At 43.9% G+C, this 26,118-nt stretch overlaps 1 protein-coding gene across 2 annotated transcripts in view; it reads right to left on the reverse strand.

Moving 5' to 3' along the window:
• Positions 1 to 385: 385 nt before the first annotated feature.
• CDC16 (cell division cycle 16) overlaps positions 386 to 26,118 on the reverse strand; it is an 86,701-nt gene continuing 60,968 nt past the window's right edge. For both annotated transcript variants that reach the window (XM_050922016.1, XM_050922027.1), the window contains 3 exons: positions 14,834 to 14,969; positions 12,204 to 12,294; positions 386 to 1,735 (listed from right to left, as the gene is read on the reverse strand). In XM_050922016.1, coding sequence (XP_050777973.1) covers positions 1,470 to 1,735; positions 12,204 to 12,294; positions 14,834 to 14,969 — 493 coding nt within the window. In that variant the 3' untranslated portion in view covers positions 386 to 1,469. The remainder of the gene's footprint in view (positions 1,736 to 12,203; positions 12,295 to 14,833; positions 14,970 to 26,118) is intronic.

Below are 26,118 nucleotides of genomic sequence, written 5' to 3' on the forward strand. Positions count from 1 at the left end.
AGATGATATTTTAGGCCTATTACTTGATTCTGATTACTAAAAAGTGAATTAATCACCTTTCTATCTGAGGAAAAAGAACATGTAATATATTTGCTGGTTCTTGAGCTTTGAAGTACTCAAAACATCTGGATTGCTACACTATTTTTCTTCTTCTCTTCATGCGGATTTTCACTTCTATACATTATCAAACACAAAAAACTTAAAATTTAGCCAAGGTGGCTCAACTTAATTAACAAAACACAGATAAGTTAAAATTAAAGGCTATCCTGAATTAAACTACTTAAACTTAACCCTCCCCTTCCCCCCCAAATATGCACAAATTTTACGGCAAGTAAGGATAAGGAAGAAGAGAGGGGAGACGTTTATACAAAACATGGTTAGTATTCATTTTAAGCAGGAGCACAGAATGGCCCTACTTAGTTTATTGGATGGAGAAATCATTTCTGTTCATAAAACACGAGGTTGTTAATTGTAAATAGTGATGCACAGAGCGGATTCAAAAATAAAATACCACAGACTTAGAAATTTTTAAAGTACTGTACACACACTATTTAGTTCTTTACCTTGACAAAATAACCAAGTGAAATGTAAAGAGAATTTCTACAGCCTTATAATCAGCACATTCTGCTTTGCTTATAATCAAGCTAACTTTTGAAAATAATAGCTCAGAATGTCACTGATTTCCAAAAACTGTATCAGATGTATATATTAAAATATTTATGATATTCTGAATATTTGTGCCATTCACATTTGTTGCCTGATCAGCTTTCCCAAAGCAGTTTTGCTTACACTTATCTTCCAGTAGTACAGTACAGATGACAAGATTAAACAATTATCAAAAATAGGACAAAACAGAACCCATAATATTCATTACCCATGCTTAAAAAGCTTTGACATCAATTTAATATATAGCAAATTAGATTCAGCTGATAAAAATTGCTCTCCACAAATGCATGTAGAGGCTGAACAAAATAATGGATACTGTTGAAATTATTCCTGTTTTAAAAGAATAAAATATTACGTTAGCAACAAAACCCTAGTTATTTTTGAGTGTTCCTCAGAGATACGTTGAAAACTTAGAAGCCACAATCATACTACAGTAGCCCTTGGCTACTCAATTTGATGAATATTGTACATTACTTCATTTTCAGGACATATTTTCAAAGTTTCACAGTCTTAAGAGCAGTCACAGGGTACAGTAACCAGTTTTAAAAATATAATATATGAATTTCACCTTTTACTCCATTATGTAAGATTATTTTGTAGAAATGATAAAATTGGAAATAGTCTGTTGGTAATGAATATTTTTTAACATTCTTAAGGCAGACATTACTTCTCTGGTGTTAAGCATAAAGAAGTAGTTGGGATTTGTATAAAAATAACAAATTCCTGAATGCATGACACAGCAACAAAAAAGCTAAATCAAAATGTTTTACACTTTTACAAAATGAGATCTGTACCAGTGTTAGTCATGAACTATGGTCTGACATGGATGTTTCTAACATCATATCACTTTCATTCATTTCAATCTCAAAGGTTTCTTCTAATGGACGAGTAGTATCTGCAGTTTTCCTTTGATTTGATGTTTCCAGTGTCACAATACCACTTTCATCCAGCGTTTGTCTTTCTATATCAAATTCCCTGAAATCCCAGGGAGGTGAAATAATGTTCTTTAATGTCTTCATAGTGTGCACATCAAAGTCATAACATCTTAATTTGTCCTTAATTTCTGTTCCTAAAAAGAAATGTTATTAGTTACTGTTCAAATGAACATCCCCAAGATTTCACGTCTCATAAAATACTTAGTTTACCAGCAAAATAATCACTCCACTTATACACCCACAGACCAGTGATAAGAAAGTCTATAAGCTTTATGCTTTGTGCACTAGAACCGGTAGTAGGCAATCTCCTGTCTTAAAAAGACCCACGGTATCCCAATATATTGAGTACAATTCAGCTTCACTTTTACAAGATGACCTCTTTCTGTTAAACTATTTCCTGTCCAGTTGCTTAAGTCAGTTTTAACCATATATAGCTCAATTGTAGCCTTTAGTCAAATAACTGTATAGTACATCAGAATATATCAACTGACTATATGTGCAATAAGCCCTAACATTTAGAGGAAATGTATTTTCAATTGCTTTTCACACTGCCAAACCAATTTGTTGGAATGACAACACAGACATTACTTCCTAATTGGCTTCAGTCTCATTAACATGCTTCACGGTGTACTAACTCTATTATTCACCATGGAGAAATGAACAACTCCAGTGAAACAGAAAAATATGTACAACTAGGAAGCTGTGTGTGAAAAATTGCTTCCATACTGCATAAATATCTCAAACTTTGGCAGCATGGGGGGCTTCATTACCTCATATGGGACCATCTTCCTATTTTTAAAGTATTGTTTTTTGTTGTTTTTTTTGAGGGGAGGGGCGGGGTGTATGCATCCCTACTGCTTCTACAGGGGACAAGTGTGATATTCATTCACTACCACAAAGACGTGTTAGCCAGAGATTCCTTACATAAATTTATCTGATGTATCATTTGTGAGCAACTCCTACAGATAATATTGCTCTTAAATATTGATCACCCCCCCATCTTTAAACTGTGACAAGCAATTTTTATTTAAAGAAACAGTCACTGTTTTGCTAATAAAAAGACATGTATTTTTCGTTTTTTAAAATTCTTTCCTATCTTCACACAATTACACTTTTGTAATTTTCAACCAAGAATTCTCCTCTGTTTTGATACTTACAAAAAACACTTGACAGTGGCTAGAAAGCTGATGTGTTGTGATCATCAGTTCAAACAGATTCCTGGTCAGTAATGAGGAAAAAATTACCACCTAAAAGCTGCTTGGTGAAATGAGTGGGTAGCCTCAGTCCTGTTCTTAGTGGACAGGACATTAAAAAAAACCATTATTACTGACACTCCTACGGAAAGACTGAAGTGTCCAAGGATTAAATGAGCAGGGAAACTGAACTCTCTCTTCATCCTTTAGAGATGGTCTGTTCCCAGTAAGCAGCAAGCAGTTTGAACACATTTTCCAGTTTTCTCTCCTTATCCCCCTCTGTATCTCCAATCACGAAGACCTCAAGTTTAAAGCAGTCTCTATCTTCTCCATATTCCACCTTTAAACACATTTCTTCTAGGAATCAGAATCACAGAAACGTAGGAATTGAAGAAACCTATATTGGTCATATAGTTCAGTCCTCTGCACAGAGGCAGGACAAAGTATTATCTAGACCATCCCTGACAGATGTTTGTGCAATATCTGTAATTTTTAAGAATGGACTAGACAATCTCCTGAGGTAATTTGTTCCAGTGCTTAACTATACTTAAAGTTAGGAAGTAAACAGTGAGGTGGCAAAGTTTGCAGACGATACCAAACTGCTTAAGATAGTTAAGACCAAAGCAGACTGTGAAGAACTTCAAAAAGATCTCACAAAACTAAGTGATCGGGCAACAAAATGGCAAATAAAATTTAATGTGGATAAATGTAAAGTAATGCAATTGGGAAAAATAACTCCAACTATACATACAATATGATCAGGGCTAATTTAGCTACAACTAATCAGGAAAAAGATCTTGGAGTCATCGTGGATAGTTCTCTTAAGACATCCATGCAGTGTACAGCGGCAGTCAAAAAAGCAAACAGGATGTTAAGAATCATTAAAATGGGGATAGAGAATAAGACGGAGAATATCTTATTGCCCTTATATAAATCCATGGTACGCCCACATCTTGAATACTGTGTACAGATGTGGTCTCCTCATGTCAGAAAAGATATACTGGCATTAGAAAAGGTTCAGAGAAGGGCAACTAAAATGATTAGGGGTTTGGAACTGGTCCCATATAAGGAGAGATTAAAGAGGCTAGGACTTTTCAACTTGGAAAAGAGGAGACTAAGCGGGGATATGATAGAGGTATATAAAATCATGAGTGGTGTGGAAAGCGAATAAGGAAAAGTTATTTACTTGTTCCCATAATATAAGAACTAGGGGCCACCAAATGAAATTAATGGGCAGCAGGTTTAAAACAAATAAAAGGAAGTTCTTCTTCACATAGCACAGTCAACCTGTGGAACTCCTTGCCTGAGGAGGTGTGAAGCCTAGGACTATAACTATGGAGGTTAAGTCTATTAATGACTATTAGCCAGGAGGGGTAGCAAATGGTGTCCCTAGCCTCTGTTTGTCAGATGGTGGAGATGGATGGCAGGAGAGAAATCACTTGATCATTACCTGTTAGATTCACTCCCTCTGGGGCACCTGGCATTGGCCACTGTCAGTAGACAGGATACTGGGCTGGATGGACCTTTGGTCTGACCCAGTATGGCCATTCTTATGTTCTTAAGTTTTTCCTAAGGTCTAACCTAAATCTCTCATGTTGCAATTTAAGCCCACTACTTCTTGTCCTGTCCTCAGTGGATAAGGAGAACAATTTATCACCCTCCTCATTATAACAACCTTTTATTTACTTGAAGACTTATGTCCTCTCTCAGTCTTCTCTTCTCCAGACTAAAGAAACCCATATTTTTCAATCCTTCCTTGTTGGTCATGTTTTCTAGACCTTTAATCATTTTTGTTGCTCTCCTCTGGACTTTCTCCAATTTATCCACATCTTTCCCAAAGTGGGGCACCTAGAACTGGACACAGTATTCCAGTTGGGGCCTTATCAGTGCTGAGCAGACAGGAAGAATTACTGTTTGTGACTTGCTTACAACACTCCTGCTAAAACATCCCAATATGATTGCTTTTTTTGCAACACTGTCACCTCATATTTAGTTTGTGAGCCACTATAACCACCAGATACTTTTTTGCAGTACTCCTTCCCAGGCAGTCAGATCCCATTGTGTATGTGTGCAACTGATTATTCCTTCCTAACTGTAGTACTTTGCATGTGTCTCTATTGAATTTCATCCTATTTATTTCAGACCACTCCTTCAGTTCATCAAGATCATTTTGAATTCTAATCCTCTCCTCCAAAGTGCTTGCAACTACTCCCAGCTTGATATTATCTACAAACTTTGTAAGTGTATTCTCTATGCCATTATTCAAATCATTTCTAAAGATCCTGAGTAGAACTGAACCCACAACAGATCCCTGCAAGACTCCACTCAATATGCCCTTCCAATTTGATTGTGAGCCACTGATAACTACTCTGATTACATTTTTCAGTCATTTATGCCCCCAATTTATAGTAGGTTCATCTAGGCTATATTTCTCTAGTTTATTTTTTGAGGTCACAAGAGACTGTATAAAAAGCTTTACTAAAGTTGAGATATATCACATCTACTGCTTTTCCCCATCCACAAGGCTTGTTACCCTCTCAGAGATGAGGTTTGACATGATTTGTTTGACAAACTCACGTTGACTGTTACTTATCACCTTATTATCTTCTAGTTTCTTACAAACGGATTTGATGATTTTCTGCAGTATCTTTCACAGTACCAAAGTTAAGCTGATTGGTCTATAAATTCCCTAGCTTGTCGTTATACCCCTTTTTTATAGATAGGTACAATATTTGCCCCTTTTCCAGTCCTTGGGTATATCTCCTGTCCTCCACAAGTTCTCAAAGATAATTGTTAATGGCTTGGAGATCTCTTCAGCCAGTTCCTTAAGTATTCTAGGATGGCTTTAGTCAGGCCCTGTCAACTTAAGACATCTAACTTGTCTAAGTAATTCTTAGTTTATTCTTTTCCTATTTTAGCATCAGATCCTACCCTATTTACACTGGTGTTCACTATATTAGTCATCCAATCACTGCTAACTTTTTTGGTGAAAACTGAAACAAAAAAGTTATTTAACATTTTGCCCTTTGTTGAGTTTTCTGTTATTGTCTGTCTTTCCCTCCTGATTAAGTAATGGGCCTACCCTGTCCTTGATCTTCCTCTTGCTTCTAAAGTACCGTAAAATGTTTTCTTTTTACCCATTATGTCCCTACCTAGTTTAATCTCATTTGTGCCTTGGCCTTTCTAATATTGTGTGTGGGAGTGGCGGTGAGTTGCATTCTTCCTTTGTAACTTGACCTGGTTTCCACTTTTTGTATGACACTGAGTTTCAGGCAATTGAAGATAAAACAGTTACTCACCTTCTCGTTAATGGTTGTTCTTTGAGATGTGTTGTTCATGTCCATTTCAATCAGGTGTGTGCGCGCACACGTGCACGGTACCTGGAAGATTTTCCCATAGCAGCCTCTTTCGAGTAGGCCTGGGCACCCCCTGGCATTGTGCCTTCATGGCACTCAATATAGAGCCCTGCCGACCCACCACCTCATCAGTTCCTTCTTGCCGGATACTCCAGCAGAGGGGTAGGAGGGTAGGTATTGGAATGGACATGAACAACACATCCCGAAGAACAACAGTTACGAGAAAATGAATAACCGTTTTTTCTTCAAGTGCTTGTTCATGTCCATTCCAATCAGGTGATTCACAAGCCCAAGTTCAGAAGGTGGGGTCGAAGTTGTCTACTTACTGGAGCACTGCTCTTCCAAAGGCTGCATCGTCTCTGGCCTGCTGAGTGATCACATAGTGTGTGGTTAAAGTGTGAATGGAGGACAGTGTCGCTGCGCTGCAGATTTCCTGGGTGGGAACCTGCACCTGGAATGCCGTTGAAGAGGCCTGGGCCCTGGTAGAGTGTGCAGTGATCGATGGAGAGGCTCCTTTGCCAGGCTGTAGCACTCATGGCTGTACGACGTGATCCATGACGAGATATGTAGACAGGAGACGGAAAGACTTTTCATTCTGTCCGCCACTGCCACGAATAACTGGACAGATTTTCAGAAAGGCTTCGTACTCTCGATATAGAAGGCAAGCACTCTGTGGACATCCAACAAGCGAAGCCCTTGCTCCCAGCGCACTGGAGTGCAGCTTAGGATAGAATATTGGGAGGAAGATGTCCTGGTTAATGTGAAACCGGGAGACAGCCTTTGGGAGGAAGGCCGGGTGAAGCCTGAGCTGAACCTTGTCCTTACAGAGCAGTGTGTAAGGAGGCTCTGATGTCAGTGTCTTGAGCTCAGACACCCTCTTGGCTGAAGGTTATTGCTACCAGAAACACTACCTTGTATGAGAGATTGAACCTTTAGTGACGTGCTTCCTGCTCTAAGGGCCATGAGTTTGGAAAGGACCAAACTGAGGTCCCAAGCTTGGACAGGCTGTCGGACATGTGGGTACCTTTAAGGAAGCAGCTGACACTAGGGTTAGCAAAGACTGAGTGGCCCTCTGCACCTGGGTGGAAGGCAGAGATGTCGGCCGCATGAACCCTTATTGATGACATGGACAGCCCCTGCTGCTTGAGATGGAGAAAATATTCTAAAATAAATGGCACAGAGGCGAGCATTGGGAACGAATGGTGCTGTGCTGACCAGACTGAAAATCTCTTCAGCTTGGTAAGGTAAGTGGCTCTTGTGGAGTGTTTCCTACTGCCAAGGAGGACTTGTCTAACTTGATCTGTGCAAGAAAACTCCATCAGGTTCAGCCATGGAGCTTCCACGCCGTGAGGTGCAGCGACTCGAGGTTCGGCTGTTGGAAATAGCCGTGAACCTGAGTTGGTGAGTCCGGGAAGAGTGGCAAAGTGACTGGAGTTTCCACGGACATTTCCAGGAGCGATGTGTACCAGTGCTGGCAGGGCCAGGCTGGAGCTAGCAATAGCACTGAAGCTTGTTCCCTCCGTATCTTGAAGAGTATCTTGTGAACAAGAGGGATAGGTGGAAATGTGTATAGGAGATGGACTCCCCATGGGAGGAGGAATACGTCCGTGATGGAGCCTGGGCTGTGATTCAGGAAGGAGCAAAACCTCTGGCACTTCCCATTGTGTTGTGTGGCAAACAAGTCTATCTGGGGAAAGCCTCACTGATGGAAGACTGAGGCTGCCACATCCGGGCGAAGAGACCACTCGTGGCCATGGAACAACCTGCTGAGATATTCCACCAACTCGTTCTGTACTCCGGGGACATATGATGCTTGCAGATGTATTGAGTGCTCTACACAGAAGTCCCACAACATGAGGGCTTCCTGGCACAGAGAGGATCATTCACCCCCGTTTGTTGATATAGAACATCGCTGTGGTGTTGTCTGTCCTACCTGATACACATCTCCCTAGCAAGTGATCTCAAAGTCTGGCATGCAAGGCATACCTCTCTCAGCTCTCCGACACTGATGTGGAAATTGAGTTCCACCTGAGACCAGAGGCCTTGTGTTCTGAGTTCTCCCAAATGTGCTCCCCAGCCCAGAACTGATGCATCGGTCACTAGTGAGAGGGATGACTGAGGGCTGGTGAAGAGGATGCCTGCACATACTGTCTGTGCGTCAAGCCACCACAGGCGGGAATAGTGTACCATGCGAGGCAGGGTTATGATCCTGTCCAAGCTGTTCCGGACTGGCCAATACACTAACGCTAGCCATGATTGAAGAGGTGGAAGTCTGAGTCTGGCATGCTGTACTACATAGGTACCATGTAGTCCCAGGAGTTTCAGGCAATTACTTGCTGTGGTGGTGGGGAACTGCCTGACACCTCGTATGATGTCGCCGAGGGACTGAAACCTTGCTTCGAGTGCTTGTGTCGTGTCCAATACTTCCCCTATAAATTCTACCCTCTGAACTGGGGACAGTGTTGATTTCCCCATGTTCAGAAGAAGGCCCAGTTCTTCGAACATCAACAGTCATCGAAGTATGGGAACACTTGTACCTGCCGTCTGTGCAGGAACACAGCCATGACTGCCATGAACTTGGTAAAAACATAACGCGTCACTGACAGGCCAAACAAGAGGACTGTGAACTGGTAGTGGGTGTGTTTTTCCACAAACCTGAGGTATTTTCTGTGGAACAGAGTTATTGCTATGTGAAAATATGCGACTTCAAGTCAAGGGTGACATACCAGTCTCCTGGATCCAATGAAGGGATGATGGAGGCCGAGACCACGCAGAACTTGAGCTTCTTCACAAATTTTTTGAGTTCTCACAGGTCTAGTACAGGTCTGAGGCCGCCCTTTTTCCTTAGAGGAAAAGAAGCCCTGCCCTTCTGCTCCTAGCCAAAGGAGTGACTGCACCTCCTGTATAAGGAGTAACTTGTGAGTGGGGTTCCTGAAGAGTGATGGGGAAAGGGGGTGGAAGGGTGGGAGGGCACAGAGTTGGATTGGAGTATCCCCTCTCTACCGTGCGGAACACCCAGCGGTCCGAAGTGATATGGGACCATGCACAGCAGAAAGGGGACAGTCGGGAGGAAAAAGGTAAGGTGAGGTAGATCCATTTTTTTTTCTGGTGCACTGTCCTCAACTGCACCTTCAAAAGGCCAGTTTGGGGCCAGAAAGTGGTTTTGGTTGGCCAGAGCCTTGGCCTGAAGACAAGTGTGGCCTCTTTCTGCCATTCTTATTCCTCCTGTTGGTAGAACCGCAGAGGAGGTTGAGGCCTGAAAGGCTTTCACTGTGTGATGGGAGTGTGTAGGCCCAAGGATTTGAGGGTGGCTCTAGAGTCCTTTAGGCTATATAGTCTTTTATCTGTCTTCTCCTAAAACAGAGTCACACCCTCAAAACAGAATCCTGTATGGTTTGCTGGACATCTTACAGGAGACCAGAGACCTGGAGCCAGGAGCCCCTTCTCATGGCCACCCCTGTAGCCATGACTCTCATAGCTGCGTCAGCACTGTCCAGTGCAACCTGGAGGGAAGCTCAGGAGATTAGCTTGCCCTCCTCAACCAAGGCTGAAAACGCCACATGGGAGTGTAGCGAGAGCAGTTCCACAAATTTTGCCACTGAAGTAGCGGTATTAAAAGAGTACAGACTGACAACGGCCTGTTGATTGGAAATATGGAGCTGAAACCCACCCATGGAATAGATCTTCCCCCTGAGAAGGTCGCATTTTTTTAAGCCTCTCTGCTTTTGGAGGAGTGGCCTTGAAAACCGTGTGCAGGTTAGCAGTGTCTACAAAAAGGGAATCAGGTTGCGGGTGGGAATAAAGATGTTCATAACTGTTAAGAGGGCACAAAATATCACTGTTCATTGCACTTGGCAGTGGGTGGAAATGGGGCTAGGGTCTGCCACAGGGTTTTGTTGGTGTCTGCAATCGTTTTTATGAGCGGTAGCGCAATACGGGAAGGTTCAGAGGCCGTGAGGCTATCCACCAGGGGATTGGAGTCCTCTACTGCCTCCTCTGCCTTGATGCCCAGACGCTGGGCAACCTGGCACAGCAACTGCTGCAACACCCAATTGTCCTCGAGCGCTGGGCTACAGCAGTACCAGTCAGTGCCTTGTCCAGCGATGATGAGGAGGAAGCCCCAAATAATGGCAGTGCTGGGAGCTCGGGGACCAAATGGGTTCTCTCGTTGGAGGTGTGGGTGCCGTGGAGAAGGAGAGTACCAGGACATCATCGCCAGCTTCCCTCTTCATTGCACCTGGGGTTGCAGTGGTGCAGACGGGGCTGGAGCCACCTCTGTGCTAGGGGACGAGAACAGCACCATGAGACGCAGCAAGTCTTGAGTTGCCTCGAAATTCTCCAGTGTTGAGGGAAGTTGCTTGGCAGTTGCTGGACAGTAGGGTCTGGCAATCACGGTGGGCCTGGACATAATTACCTCGCCTGGGCAGGAGTTGGCACAGCCCTGCCCGGAGACCTGGTGCTGTGGCCTGACTGGGGTCTCACAGCTGTTAGCTCCTTAGACTTAGCCGGGGGCAAACACTCCCTCTTTGCTGCTTCTTCTTCTGAGGCACTGGCAACTGAGACCAGTGCCTGGTTGACTGGCCATGGCAGGAGCTGTGCCAGTGCTGAGTGTCTTGGGAGGAGTCCTTTTTTGGCACCGGTTTCCAGGATGACAGTGCCGGGGCACTCCGCACCAACGAGGACATGCTGGGTGTGGGGTCCCCCAACCCAAGGTCTGAGTGGGGGCAAAGAGCTGCCTCCATTAGGAGAACCATATGTCACTGTTCCCTTTCTTTAGTAGTTCTGAGATGGAACTTGCAGCAGATCCTACACCTGTCCTTTTGGTGACCTTCCCCTAGGTACCTTAGACAAGAAGCGTGGGGGTCACTCTTTGGCATGTGCTTAACCAGACCTCATAGGTTTTGAAACCCAGGGACTGCAGCATACCCCAGTTCCGGGGAGTCAAAAGTGTGGGGGGGAACCCCCAATTAACTCTAACTACTATATAATTAACGGAGATAAAGGCACTTGCTGGGCAAGGACTATGGGATGTTCCAGCTAACCGTCACTGGTAGTAAGAAGGAACTGAGGGAGTGGCGTGTCGGCAGGGTTCTATATTGAACGCCATGAAGGCACGACTCCAGGGGGCACCCATGCTGACCCAATGGAGGCTGCTATGGAAAAAATCTTCCAGCTACCATGCATGTGCGCTTGCACACCCCTGATTGGAATGGACATGAACAAGCACTCAAAGAAGAACTTCTGGTTAAGCCAAGGTGGTCCCTTATAATACTTCCTATCTTTTCTATGCATTAGGATAGTTTGCTCTTGTGCCCTTAATAATGTTTGTTTAAAAAACTGCCAAGTCTCCCAAACTCTTTAACATTAGACTTCCTTCTTTGTCCATACTTATTTCTTTGACTTCAAGCATTTTGTATGGTGACATGTATATTGGGGTGCTATGAATGATTATTGAAAATAGATGATAAAATAAACTGCCCTAGAAGCCATTATTTATGGTATCAATAACTAGTTTCTCCAGACAGTGCCAAGATTCAACCAGTTAATATTGAAGTATACATCTCCTCCATGATGGAATGGTCTTTAATGTCCTCCATGCAAAAAAAAATAATCTTGTCCCAGATTTATATTTTTTCCTTTCTGATCTTAACATAAAAGACTCTTCCCACTCAATTTAATGAACTCTCTCTAGATTCAGTAGCTAGCTAACAATTTTTTTTCTGATAGGTTTCTATTGTACATGTAACATTAGAGGATCTTTTATGTGATACACATTAAAAAGTTTTTTGTTTTTTTTTACTATTCATAATTTTACTACATATCACGACAAATGATATACTTACCAATGTAAAAAGTGACAGAGTCCTGTGGCACTTTATAGACTAACAGAAGTATTGGAGCATAAGCTTTCGTGGGTGTCACATGCGTCTGACGAAGTAGGTATTCACCCACGAAAGCTTACACTCCAATACTTCTGTTAGTCTATAAGGTGCCACAGGACTCTGTCGCTTTTTACAGATCCAGACTAACACGGCTATCCCTCTGATACTTACCAATGTAAGCTTCAGAATCACCAATATACATTTCAATGCAATGTCCAAGCATGGTGACTGAAAATGTGTCATCCCTCCTAAGACCAAGGGCCTGTAAAAAACAAGAGTACAGAATATTCAATAGGAGAAACAGATATTTGCAACATCATAGCATCATAATAACATCATAGTTTTTTCTCTTCTTTTTTTGTTTACTTTAGTTGCTGCTGCAGATTGTTATGATAGAAGAACACACAGTCTTCACTATAAAATGAGGCTACCCTTCCAACAAACGAACAAAAAATACTGCTACCTCTTTAAATGACAAAAAGTTAAGAGTGCAGAGCCATTGGCCATTATCTTTCAAAACTCATGATCAGGGGAGGTCCTGGACGATTGGAAAAAGGCAAATATAGTGCACAACTTTGAAAAAGGGAAGAAGAATAATCCGAGGAACTACAGACTGGTCAGCCTCACCTCAGTCCCCAGAAAAATCATGGAGCAGGTCCTCAAGGAATCCATTTTGAAGCACTTGGAGGAGAGGAAGGTGATCATTAACAGTCAACATGGATTCACCAAGGCCAAATCATGCCTGACCAACCTGACTGCCTTCTTTGATGAGATAACTGGCTTTGTGGATAAGCGGTGGACGTGATATATCTTGACTTTAGTAAAGCTTTTGATACGGTCTCCCACAGCAGTCTTGCCAGCAAGTTAAAAAAGTATGGACGGGATTAATGGACTATAAGGTGGATAGAAAGCTGGCTAGATAGTCAGGTTCAATGGGCAGCGATCAACAGCTCAATGTCTAGTTGACAGCAGGTATCAAGCGGAGCGCCCCTGGGGCCAGTTTTGTTCAACATCTGGATAATGGGATGGATTGCACCCTCAGCAAGGTCATGGAAGACACTAAGCTTGGGGGAGAGGTAGATATGCTGGAGGGTAGGGATAGGGTCTGGAGTGACCTAGACAAACTGGGCTAAAAGAAATCTGATGAGGTTCAGCAAGGACAAGTGCAGAGTCCTGCACTTAGGACAGAAGAATTCTATGCACTGCTACAGGCCGGCGACCGACTGGCTAAGCAGCAGTTCTGCAGAAAAGGACCTGAGGATTACATGGACGAGAAACTGGATATGAGTCCAACAGTGTGCCCTTATTAACAAGAAGGCTAACAGCATATTGGGCTGCATTAGTAGGAGCATTGCCAGTAGATCAAGGGAAGTGATTATTCCCCTCTATTCAGCACTGGTGAGGCCACATCTGGAGTCCAGTTTTGGGCCCCCCACTACAGAAAGGACATGGACAAATTGGAGAGAGTCCAGCAGAGGGCAATGAAAATTATTAGGGCGCTGGGACACATGACTTATGATGAGAGGCTGAGGGAACTGGGTTTATTTAATCTGCAGAAAAGAAGAGTGAGGGGGGATTTGATAGCAGTCTTCAACTATCTGAAAGGGAATTCCAAAGATGGAGCTAGGCTGTTCTCAGTGGTGGCAGATGACAGAACAAGGAGCAATGGTCTCAAGTTGCAGTGGGGGAGGTCTAGATTGGATATTATGAAAAACAATTTCACCAGAAGAGTGGTGAAGCACTAGAATGGGTTATCTAGAGAGCTGGTGGAATCTCTATCCTTAGAGGTTTTTAAGGCCTGGCTTAACAAAGCCCTGTCTGGGATGATTTAGTTGGGGTTGGTCCTGCTTTGAGCAGGGGTTTGGACTGGATGACCCCCTGAAGTCTCTTCTAACTCTAATCTTCTATGATTAACAAAACTAAAACTAGGTACACTAAACCTACCTTTGTTCCAGTACTAAAATTTGTCCACCGAACAGTAGTGCAACCTTTCCTCCTCCATGAAGGAAGATGAATTAATAAGATATAATACTTACAGCTTCTATACTAAGAATCTTTGAGCAAGTTTATTGTTTGTTTGTAGAGCTAAATTGGAATATATAGACTCAAACTAAAAAATATATTAATATGAGTTGACGTTGAGTTTAATTTAGGGGTAAAAAGCATTGCAGGAATGTTATCCCCAAACCAAGCATTACAAAAACTCAAAAAATTCAGTGTTAAGGTTATACTTAGAAGAAATCCAATCATGTTAAGGTGTGGAACCCTTACACTCAAAGAACCTTCATTCTGCTCTGCAGTGATATTATATTATAATCATATAATTATGTTTATGGTACTTTAGTGTTTGTGGCCACAGACTAGATTAGACTGATTTTTAAATACACCGGTTTTCCATATTTTTTTCCCCTCTCCGTGTCACTACAGGGAAGAGGTAGCTAATTTAGAACCTAATTTCTTGAAACATAAATTATACCATATTTCAATGAATTCTAACTATCTGGTAAATCTGAAGAGTAAATGTCATTCACTTATTAGGATAATCTGGGACACAAAGGATGACACATACTACATTTCTTAAGGGATCCTTTTAAAATTATTTTAATTTAATTAACAAGTTTTACTTGTAAATACTCAGAACAGTTATTCTCTATTCAAAAGAGTAACTGCTGTAAGTTTGGGAAGGATACATTGTACTTTTCACACATAAGGCAATGAATTTGTTTCAAGTACACAAATAAAATGTAACCCTACATATGCAGCTGTGACCAGCACCTCTCTCATTTAAACCATATACATACCGTATGAAAATAGTCAATTGCACTTTCAAAATTGCCCATTAGACTATGTATGTATCCAATAGCAGAGTATGTGGAAGCATTCTGAGGAATCAATACTAGGGCCTGACGATGATATTCTAATGCTTCTTCATATTTCCTGTTAAGTTTAAATATAGAGTGCATATTAGTAAGTTCTACAGTGCAAGTACTGTCGTTGTACTACGTTTGTACTCTGACTAGCACAAGATTTACCCTTACTAAAGGCTTAGGTGACTCTGCAATATAAATGTTAAATAATAAGTTATTGCTTCATACTTGCAAGCTGAAAGAATGGACTAAACCTTCATGACATAATCACAATTTTATTACATAATAATTCGGAAAGAGAAGGTTACTCACCTTGTGCAGCAACTGAGGTTTTCGAGATGCGTGTTCCTGTGGGTGCTCCACTTTAAGTGTCTTGGTGCTCTGCACTTCTAATTGGAGATTTGTAGTAGCAGTGCATGGTTGGCCGCGCACATGCCGCAGCTGTCTTGCACTGCTCCAAGCAGTTACTTAGCAGTGCACAGCTAACTGTCCCCCACTTCCTTCTCTACCCCAGGGGATTGGCGTGAAACTCCGAAGTAGAGAGGAAGAAGGGGGGTAGTGGAGCAACCATAAGGACAACCATCTCGAAGAACCTCAGTTACTGCACAAGGTGAGTAACCTTCTCGTCATCTTCTTCAAGGAGTGTCCCTGAGGGTGCTCCACTTTAGGTGACTGTTGAGCAATGCCCCTCAGTGGAAGGGAGGGGCTTTGGAGTTGGTTCACTGAGTTGGATAACCCTGAGTCCAAACTGAACATCTGCTGCTGACTCTTGTTCTAGAGCATAGTGTTTAGTAAAAGTATGGGCAGATGCCCAGGTAGCTGCTTTACAAATGTCAGTAATAGGTACTGTGACACTGCATCCCATATTCTTCATAGATATACTATTATGGTATGATTATGGCATAACTATGATGTATTTTAATACAAGATAGGTTGTGAGATAATATTGTAAAGGTTATGATTTACTGAATATGATTATCCTATTTGTATGCATGTATCATTTTGGTATCTGAAGTTAGGAATATTGTCTATGTATCTATTACAAATGTAGAGGGTGAATTTCATGAGCTTACACTGTACTAATCTCTGTGCAGCGCAAGGCAGTATAATTTTGGGTTTACCTGCCAGGGGGTGTATGCTCTTGAGAAGCTGGACAGTTCCTTAGCTGTAGACTCCCCATGCAGAACTGATCACAGCACCCTGTAAGTTCTGCAGCTAGGTGTGTCCCTACCTGTGTGTGTGCTGGTGAAAGAACAAGCTTGGAGAGCTTGGCAACTTATCACAGCATCACAATGCGAGAAGGAGCCCAGGCTGGTGGGTCAGGGGGGCTCGCTGTATCACAGTTCCAGGTGGCATCCTGGGGGGAACTCATCACAGGTACATTATTGAGAAAGGCCATAGATGTTGATAATGCTCTGATGGGGTGTGTGCAAACTCCCAGTAGAGGTTGCAGATTGCTGTTTTGATAGCACAAATGGATACATCCAGATATCCATTTGGATAGTCTTTGTTTTGAGACGGTTTGGCCCTTCAAGCGTTCTGTTATGGAAACTCATAGTTCAGATGATTTTCTGAATGTAGAAAGCTAGTGCTCTGCAGACATCTAGTGTGTGGAGTAAGGCCTCCCTGATGTTGGTATGTAGCTTTGGGAAATATCCAGGTAAGTATGTGCGATGATTTAAATGAAAAGGGGAGGCAACCCTGGGTATGAACTTGGGGTGTGGTCATAGGATTACTTTATCCTTAAAGAATGTAGTACAAGGTGAGTGTGCCATTAGGGCACCTAGTTCTCCCACCTGTATTACTGACGTGATGGCAATGAGGAAAGCAACCTTAATTAATAAGTAACAGCGAGAAAGTTGCAAGGCATTCAAACAGTTTTCCCATGAGACCGCATAGAACAAGGTTGTGGTCCCACATGGGAGTAGGGTTTCTTAGTGTGGGTTAAGTGTTTTCTATTCCTTTAAGGAAGCGTTTAGTCATCGAGTGAGTAAAGATAGTGATTCCATGCACCTTGTTGTGGATGGAGGTGATGGCAGCCAGATGTACTCTGACAGAGCTGGGGGATAGCTCAGATTTTTTAAGACCCAGTATATAGTCGAGGATTCTAAGTAGTGGGGCCAACTGTGGAAAGATCTGCTTGTCCTGGCACGAAGTGCAGAATCATTTCCACTTATGTAAATATGTCTTTCTTGTGCTTAGTCTGTGACTGTTAAGTCGTATATCTTTCACTTCTTCAGAACAGTCCTTTTTCACCCCCATCAGCCATGGAGTAACCAGGCCTGGAGGTCGAGTACTGCGAGGTTAGGATGACAGACATGCCCCATGTCCTATGACAGAAAGTGAGGCACTAAGGGAAGGGTTTGAGGTGATTTTTACTGGCATCTGTCTCAGGTATGGGACAGACTCATCTGTCTCATGTTTGTCTGGTCATGTTGGTGCAACAAGAATGACCCTGGATTTGTCCTGCCTGATCTTGTGAATGACTCGGCTTTGCAGTGGGATCACAAGAAATGCATACAACATTGGCACTTCCCATTTTATGAGGAGAGCATTGCCCAGGGAGTGGTGTCCCAATCCGGCCCAAGAGCAATATTGTGGGCACTTGATGTTCTGAGCTGTTGCAAATAGGTCTATAGTGGGGAACCCCCATAGTTCAACTATGGCTTTGAGAATTCTAGGATCCATTTCCCACTTGTGTGTTTGTGAGAAGTCTCTGCTTAGGTGGTCTGTTGTTGCGTTCAGACATCCTGGCAAACAGGATGTCAAAATCTCTATGTTGGTGATGCACCAATTCCAGAGGTGTATTGCCTCTGAACATAGGGGATATGATCATGCTCCCCCTTGGACAATATTGCATGCATGTTCTACATAAACCACCATAAGGATCTTGATTGCATTGTTCTTGATTAAAGGGAGAAAGTGCCTGCATGCGTTTCGGACTGCCCTTAGTGTCCGGTAAGTTTATGTGCAGGTTGGACTCTGCTGAAGACCAGCGCCCCTGGACCATATTGTCGTGTAAATGTGCCCCCTAACCAACTAGAGAAGCATCTATCGTGACTGTTATGGTTGGAACTTTTTGTTGGAAAGGGATTCCTCAGCAGATGTTCTGTGGTTGTGTCCACGTTAGCGAGTCTTTTACCCTGCAGGGGCTTCTGGCCATCGGGTAGCAAAGTCCACTAAAGTCAGTACGTACTGCTTTCCTCTGGGCGTCTTTTTTGGGAAAGGGCCCAGAATATCCACAGCTACTCGCTGAAATGGGACCTCAATTATGGGGAGTGGCTGGAGAGGGGCCTTGACCTGGTCTTGAGGCTTTCCCACTCTTTGGCATACCTCACAAGACCGGACATACTTGGCAACGTCCTTGCCCATCCCCTCCCAGTGGAAGGACTTCCCCAACCGGTCCTTGGTTCTGTTCACCCCAGCATGGCCACTGGGATGATCATGGGCTAAGCTTAAGAGCTTCCCCCGGTACTTAGTTGGAACCACCAACTGTTTTTGCGGCTGCCATTCTTCCCGGTGTCCACCAGAAAGAATTTCCTTGTATAAAAGTCCTTGGTCTATAACAAATCGGGATCGATTAGAAGAGCTGAGAGGCGGTGGGGTGCTCCGTGACGCCGCCCACGCTTTCTGAAGGCTGTCATCTGCTTCCTGCTCAGTCTGGAACTGTTCCCTTGAGGCTGGGGTCACCAGTTCTTCCTCAGACTGTGGACTTGGGCTTGGTCCTTCTGGAAGCGATGTAGGTGATGAGGTTGTTTCCGTTGCTGGTGAACCGCTCTCCGCTGGTGCACCTGAGGGTATTTCAGGCTCTGGCTGAGCCTTTTGGGTATGGCTGTCTGTTGCTTCTGCCATTTGTGGCTCGCTGGCGCCCACTGGTGTTGAGTTTGAAGATGGGGTTGCAATCGCTGGTGCTGGTTGCTGTTCCAGTTCCGGGCCTGGGACTGGAGATGCTGTGGCTGTTTCAGTGGTAGGCATGGAATCCGGGTCCACTACCTCTGTCTGGGTCTCTGGTAACACAGACGGGGCCTCTGTGGACGGCTCAGGAACAGGAATGGGTCTGGAAGCTTGCCTGGTTTGGCTACGTGTAACCATTCCCACTCTCTTGGCCCGCCTCACCTGGTTGGCCAAGTCTTCCCCCAGTAGCATGGGGATAGGATAATTGTCATAGACTGCAAAAGTCCACATTCCTGACCAGCCTTTGTACTGGACAGGCAGTTGAGCTGTAGGCAAGTCTACAGCTTGTGACATGAAGGGGTAAATTGTAACTTTGGCCTTTGGGTTGATGAATTTGGGGTCAACGAAGGATTGGTGGATAGCTGACACTTGTGCCCCCGTGTCTCTCCACGCAGTAACCTTCTTTCCGCCCACTCTCAAATTTTCCCTTCGCTCCAAGGGTATTTGAGAGGCATCCGGGCCTGGGGATCTTTGGTGTGATGGTGGTGTAATGAATTGCACTCGCATGGTGTTCTTGGGACACTTGGCCTTGATATGTCCCAGTTCATTACACTTAAAGCATCTTCCATCTGTTGGGTCACTGGGCCGAGGTGAGTTACTGGAGACTGGTGAGGTTGAAGGGTAGGGTATCTGTGGCTTTACTTGGGTGGTATGTGGGGTCTTTGGCTGTCCTCGGTTGTAGGGTTTATGGTCTGTGTGCCCCCTGGGGTAATCGTTCCCCTTGACAGTAGCTTTCTTGCTTTCTGCCAGTTCCATCCATTTGGCTCCAATCTCCCCCGCCTCAGCGAAATCTTTGGGATTTCCATCTTGTATGTACCGTGTGATGTCTTCAGGAACACCATCCAAGAACTGCTCCATTTGTATGAGGAGGTGCAGTTCTTCCAAGGTTTGAATGTTGTTTCCTGTTATCCAGGCCTCATAGTTTTTTGCAATGTAGTAGGCGTGTTTGGGAAATGACACCTCTGGTTTCCACTTTTGGGTTCTGAAGCGCCGACGGGCATGATCTGGGGTTATCCCCATTCTGTATCTGGCCTTGGTTTGAAAAAGTTTATAGTCATTCATTTGCTGCTTAGGCATTTCAGCTGCCACCTCTGCTAAAGGTCCACTGAGCTGTGACCTCAATTCTACCATGTACTGGTCTTCGGGAATGTTGTACCCAAGACAGGCTCTTTCAAAATTTTCCAAGAAGGCCTCGGTGTCATCACCTGCCTTGTAGGTGGGAAATTTCCTGTGCTGTGGAGCAATAATTGGCGCCGGGTTGTTAGGGTTGGCTGGCACATGCAGCCCAGCTTTTGCCAACTCCAGTTCATGTTTTCTCTGTTTTTCCTTCTCTTCATTCTCTTTTTGTTGTTTTTCCATTTCTTTTTGTTGTTTTTCCATTTCTCGGCGGTGGGCCAACTCTTCTTCTGCTCGTTTCCTTCGGTAGGCCACCTCTTCTTCTTCTAGTTTTCTTTTGTGTGCTGCCTCTTGGGCTGCCCGTTCTCTTTGGAAGGCTGCCAGTTTGATGCTTTCTTCCTTTTCTTTCATCTCCATCTGTCGCCTGTGTTCAGCTTCTTTGAATTGCTCTTCGGCCTCAATTTTTGCCTTAGAAGTCATGATTCCTGTTTTCTTGTGTTGGGGTACCCTCCGGTGTTTATCTTCTGAACTGCAGGCTCTCTGTTGCCTCCTGAAGTCTGCCTAGCAACAAGGCTTTTTTCCCTTTCTCTCTCTAGCTAATGTTCAATGAAAGGAAACCAGAAAAACCACTTTATTTGCATGCCTATAGTGCTGGTACTTGCCTCCTAATGGGAGGGCTATTGTGTGACAAAAGACCCTTAACAGTCTCTTAATGGCTTCTCGCTTAACATGCAAGCCACAAACTGCCAGAGAGAGCAGAAAAAAAAAATTCTCTTTGGTTCCCTTTAAAACCAAACTGTTTCTCTCTGCTAAAAAGCCCTTAGCAGAGAAGAGAAAAATATAATATTCCTACTGGCTTCTGGATTCTGTCTATATCCCACCACTGCTACACCATGTCATAACCTTAGTCCCAGATTTGGACCTTAGCGTCCAAAATATGGGGGTTAGCATGAAAACCTCCAAGCTTAGTTACCAGCTTGGACCTGGTACTTGCTGCCACCACCCAAAAAATTAGAGTGTTTTGGGGCACTCTGGTCCCCCTGAAAAACCTTCCCTGGGGACCCCAAGACCCAAATCCCTTGAGTCTCACAACAAAGGGAAATAATCCTTTTTCCCTTCCCCCCTCCAGGTGCTCCTGGAGAGATACACAGACACAAGCTCTGTGAATCCAAACAGAGTGACTCCCCCTCTCCGTTCCCAATCCTGGAAACCAAAAGCACTTTCCTATTCCCCCAGAGGGAATGCAAAATCAGGCTAGCAAATCCAACACACAGATCTCCCCTGATTTTTTCCTCCCACCAATTCCCTGGTGAGTACAGACTCAATTTCCCTGAAGTAAAGAAAAACTCCAACAGGTCTTAAAAGAAAGCTTTATATAAAAAGAAAGAAAAATACATACAAATGGTCTCTCTGTATTAAGATGACACAATACAGGGTCAATTGCTTAAAAGAATATTGAATAAACAGCCTTATTCAAAAAGAATACAAATCAAAGCACTCCAGCACTTATATTCATGCAAATACCAAAGAAAAGAAACCATATAACTTACTATCTGATCTCTTTGGCCTTACACTTAGAAACAGAAGACTAGAAAGTAGAAACTGCTTCTCCAAAGCTCAGAGAAAGCAGGCAGACAGAAAACAAAGACTCAGACACAAACTTCCCTCCACCCAGAGTTGACAAAATCCGGTTTCCTGATTGGTCTTCTGGTCAGGTGCTTCAGGTGAAAGAGACATTAACCCTTAGCTATCTGTTTATGACAAGGGCATCATGAGGTGTTAGTTGAGAGAATGTCTGTGTGGTATATAGACTGTTCAAAGCCAGGCCTGTAAGAAACTCATGTGGAGCCTGCCATATTTTATAACAAACGTTGCTGCCAACATGTGCCCCAACAGTTGTAAACACATTCTGGCAGATGTTTGTGGGCTGTTCATCGCTGTTGAAATCAGGTTGACTAGAGTGAGGAAGGGCTGTTGGGGTAACATTGCTGTTGCTGTGAGACAGTCGAGGTAGGCTCCTATGAATTCCAATTGTTGGACAGGGACCAACATGGACTTCTGTACATTTATCTGTACCCCAGGCCCATGAACAGGGTTATTGTGGTATGTGTAGCATTTATCACTCCTTATGGCATTAGTGCCCTTAGGAGACAGTCGTCTAAGTATGGAAAAATCACTCCCTGTCTGCAGAGGTGAGTTGCAATGACAGCAAGAATCTTGGAAAAAACTCTTCGGACAGTTGACAAAGGGTAGCACTCTGTATTGTAAATGCTGATTCCCTAGGGTGAATCTTAGGAATCTTCCGTGTGCCGAGTGAATGGTAATATGAAAATAAGCATCCTGGAAGTTGAGGGCTGAGGGCCAATCTCCTTTTTCTACTGCCAGAATTATTGTGGAGATAGTCACCGTTCTGAAACTGCGTTCTCACAAATTTGTTGACTTTTCATAAATCCAGGATGGGTCTCCACCTGCCATTCTTTTTCTGAGTAAGAAAATAATGGGAATAAAAACCTCTCCCCCTGTGTTGAGATAGTACGGGTTCCACAGCACCTAGCTGTATGAGGTTGTTTATTTCCTGTTGTAACAGCTGCTCATGAGAGAGTTCCCACAGAGGGATGGGGGAGGGGAGTGAGTAGGAGAAATAAAGGGGATGGAGTAACCCTTCTGGATAATATCCAGAACCCATTTGTCTGTTGTCTGACAGTTCCAGACTGTCCCCATATTACCTGACGGTCTCCGAATGGGCTGGGGACCAGATCTGGATCAAGAATCAGAGAGTGCGCATGTCTCATGCCCTCAACCACACCTTCAAAATAACTGTCTGGAGGTGGATGGTTGAGACATCAAAGGCTGATCTTGATTCTGCCGACGTCTGGTCTGTCTTTGTTTACGTCATTGGTCATACTCTCTTTGGGGCTGAGAGTATGGAGCAGCCCGGAATCTCTGGTTGTAAAACCTGCCTTGTTTCTTTTTGTTTGCAGGTACACAGATGTCCGGGGTTTTTAAGGTCATCCAGGAGTCCTTTAAGGTATGTAGAGATACATTGGTTTTGTCTGCAAACAATTTTTGACTGTCAAAGGGTAAGTCCTCCATGGTGGCTTGGACCTCCCTGGGGAACTCAGAGAGGGGGAGCCAGGATGCCTGGTGCATGATCACGGATGTAGTGATGGACTGTGCTGCCATGTCTGCAGAGTCAAAAGAGGCCTGTAGGGCTGTCCTGGTGATGAGACACCCTTCTGAGATGTTTGCCTTATAGTGTTCCCTTTTGTCATCAGGTAAACTTTTAATAAATTACAAAATTTTGGTAAATAGATTGTGTGTGTATTTTGCCAGAAGGGCTGAATAATTGGCTATGCGGAAGTAGAGTGTGGCAGAGGAGTAGGCTTTCCATCTGAAGAGGTCTAGCCTTCTCCGGTCCTTATCATATGGTGTCGTTCCGGACTAGTGTGGTTTTCCCCCTTGGATTTACCGCATCCACCACCAGCGAGTTTGGTGCAGTGTGGATGAATAGAAACTCCACCACTTTCACTGGCACACAATGTTTACAGGGGGGAGGGGCTGTGGCGGATTATTTTTGCTGGGTCCATAATGGCATCATTAATTGGCAGTGCTATCTTTGCTGTTGAGGATGCCTGGAGTATGTCTGTGCGCTTGTGTTTGGGTCTCTTGTAGCTCAGCTAACGAAATGTCCAGAGATTCAGCTACACTTTTGAAGAGGTCTTGAAAAGATTTGAAATCATCCCCTGTAGTGTGTGTGGGGGGGGAGTGGCATTATCATTTCGTCCTGTGATGAAGATGATATGTGGGTGGGCAGCAGGGTGTCACCTTCAGGTGTGTCATCGGGCTCCTCTATCTCTTCCTTTTGTGTCTCTGAGGGTGTTGGGACAGTTGGTGAAGGGGACAGAGTTGTTTTGGACCTCGGTGGGTTAAGAGGCCTGAGGTTCTGGGCCCTATACATAGCCCCTGGATCCCAGTATGGCCAGTTGGATGGGAAGGGTATAGGCGGCAGTGCCCATGGTTGACCATACCAGCCCCGCATGTCCGTAGATGTTTGGTGCTGAGAGGGTCCAGGTTTAGGGAAGGAATCACAAGAAGTGTATATTACTGCCTCATCCTCTTCTTCCTCATCACTGGAGAAGGGAGGGTCTGATCCACAGGGAGTGGTTACCAGGCTTGGTCCTGGTCTTGCTGGGGTACCGTTGGTACTGAGTAGGGGAATTCCAGGTGTTGAGCCCACTATCAGGTCTGAATGCCTCATGAATTGCTGCAGAACCATAAGGCTCAGTGCCAGGGATGGCATCACGCACTGACCAGGAATTAGGGTCAAAGCTGTTGTTGCCGATTACTTGGAGCTGTGCTGGATAGGTACACAGCACATGGTGAAACTGTACTGCTTGGTGCTGAGGTTTTCTTGGGCTCCATAGGTGCTGAGCTGGGAGGTTTGGCTTTATCGCATGCATCTCCATTAGAGCTTTCCCACATAGGGTCTTTAGCTCCTCGGGACATCTCAGTACAGATGTTCCCAGTGCCTCACGGTCTGGCGCTCTTGGTGCCATTGGTACCAGGGCAGATTTTTCATTTGGAGACTGCTTTCTTTTAGGTGATTCTCATTGTGGGGATGGGTCTGACCGCTTTTTGGTAGCCTTTCTAGAAGCAGGCTCCTTAAAATCCGTTGTTGAAGTAGATCCTGTCAGACACTGCCGTTGGTGACCAGGAGGTGTCCTGGACTCGGGGCTGGAGGCTGGTCTGAGGGATTTCTCCATCATCAGGAGCTTTAATTGGAGATCTCTAGCTTTCCTTGTCCTGGCAGTCAATTTTCTGTAGTGTGGACACTTTTCGGTAACGTGTGCCTCACCGAGGTAGCTGACACATGGAGCGTGGCTGTCAGAGACTGGTATGGAAAGTCTGCAAGTCAGGCAGCGTTTAAAGCCAGGTGAGCCGGGAATGCCTGAGAGAGCAATTCCTTTGGAGAAAGAACACGAATAACCCCATTTTTCTCTCTTTTTTTCTTTAATCAATAGCTGAGTACCCGCCAGAGAGGCGGGGTAAAGGCAGAAAAATATATATATATATGTTTAAAAAATATATAAATTAAAATATAAAATATAAGATATAAAGGGCAAAAGGCTAGGGTAGCTAACTACGACTAAGCTAACACTATTGGGAACAACTGCAAACTATTAAGCTCTCAAAGGTAAAAGAGGGCACTGCTGTAGCTCCAATTCAAGCCAAAGGCAGTAGAGAAGGAACTGGGGGATGGTTGGCTGCACTCCACTATGTAACCACTTGGAGCGGCACAAGATGGCTACCACAAATTTCCAATTACAAGAGCAGGGTGCCGACACCTAAAGTGGAGCACCCACAGGGACACTCCTTGAAGAACCACCAAATTTTCCCTTATACAACATATCCCTTCACATTTAAGATTTACAAAAATTGAAGTGTATGAAAAATCTTCATGAAAAAGGTACTCTATGCTTAGATTTAAATCCTGTGTGTGGAAAGAACATCTTACTAATTATTAAAGATAAGCTTAATTTAAAGTTGCCACATATGCATATTTGTACCCATCTGCAAAAGCATGGGGGTGGATATAAGATGCAGTAGCTTCCTGCAGTCACCTCCCATTGAATAGGATCCTATCTTATGTAGCAAACTACTGTAGAGGTTTAATGCTGCTTGAGGCAGCACTATCTACCTCTTCACTTGGATACAGCTACATTCGAGATGTGAATGGCAGCATAACTGGGCCAATCATGCTGCCACTGTTGCTTGGGGTAGGAAAGGACATGGAAAGCTTAAGGAAGCTAAGCATTCTCTGTAGATTTTCTGACATTGTTGGGGTTGTGGCAGGTATTTTATGGAAATCTTCAGGTGCTGCACAGAAAATAGTATTTCTGCTACCTCCACTTTGCTTCTAATTCTGCGTTCCAGAGGCAGGCAAGAACATAGCATTTACGAAATTAGATATTTTGATGTTATGGGGAATATGAGGATTTTCAAGATATTTTAAAACCTTCAAATGAAACAAGATATAAGCAATTCTTTACTTTGCTTCTGAACATTTTAGGTATATCCCATAATTCCCTTCAAATACCAGACAGCTTTTCCTGAAATTAAAATCATCCATGAATCAAATTATGTATTGC

Source organism: Gopherus flavomarginatus, chromosome 1 (assembly GCF_025201925.1).
Source record: "Gopherus flavomarginatus isolate rGopFla2 chromosome 1, rGopFla2.mat.asm, whole genome shotgun sequence".
Classification (NCBI taxonomy): domain Eukaryota; kingdom Metazoa; phylum Chordata; order Testudines; family Testudinidae; genus Gopherus; species Gopherus flavomarginatus.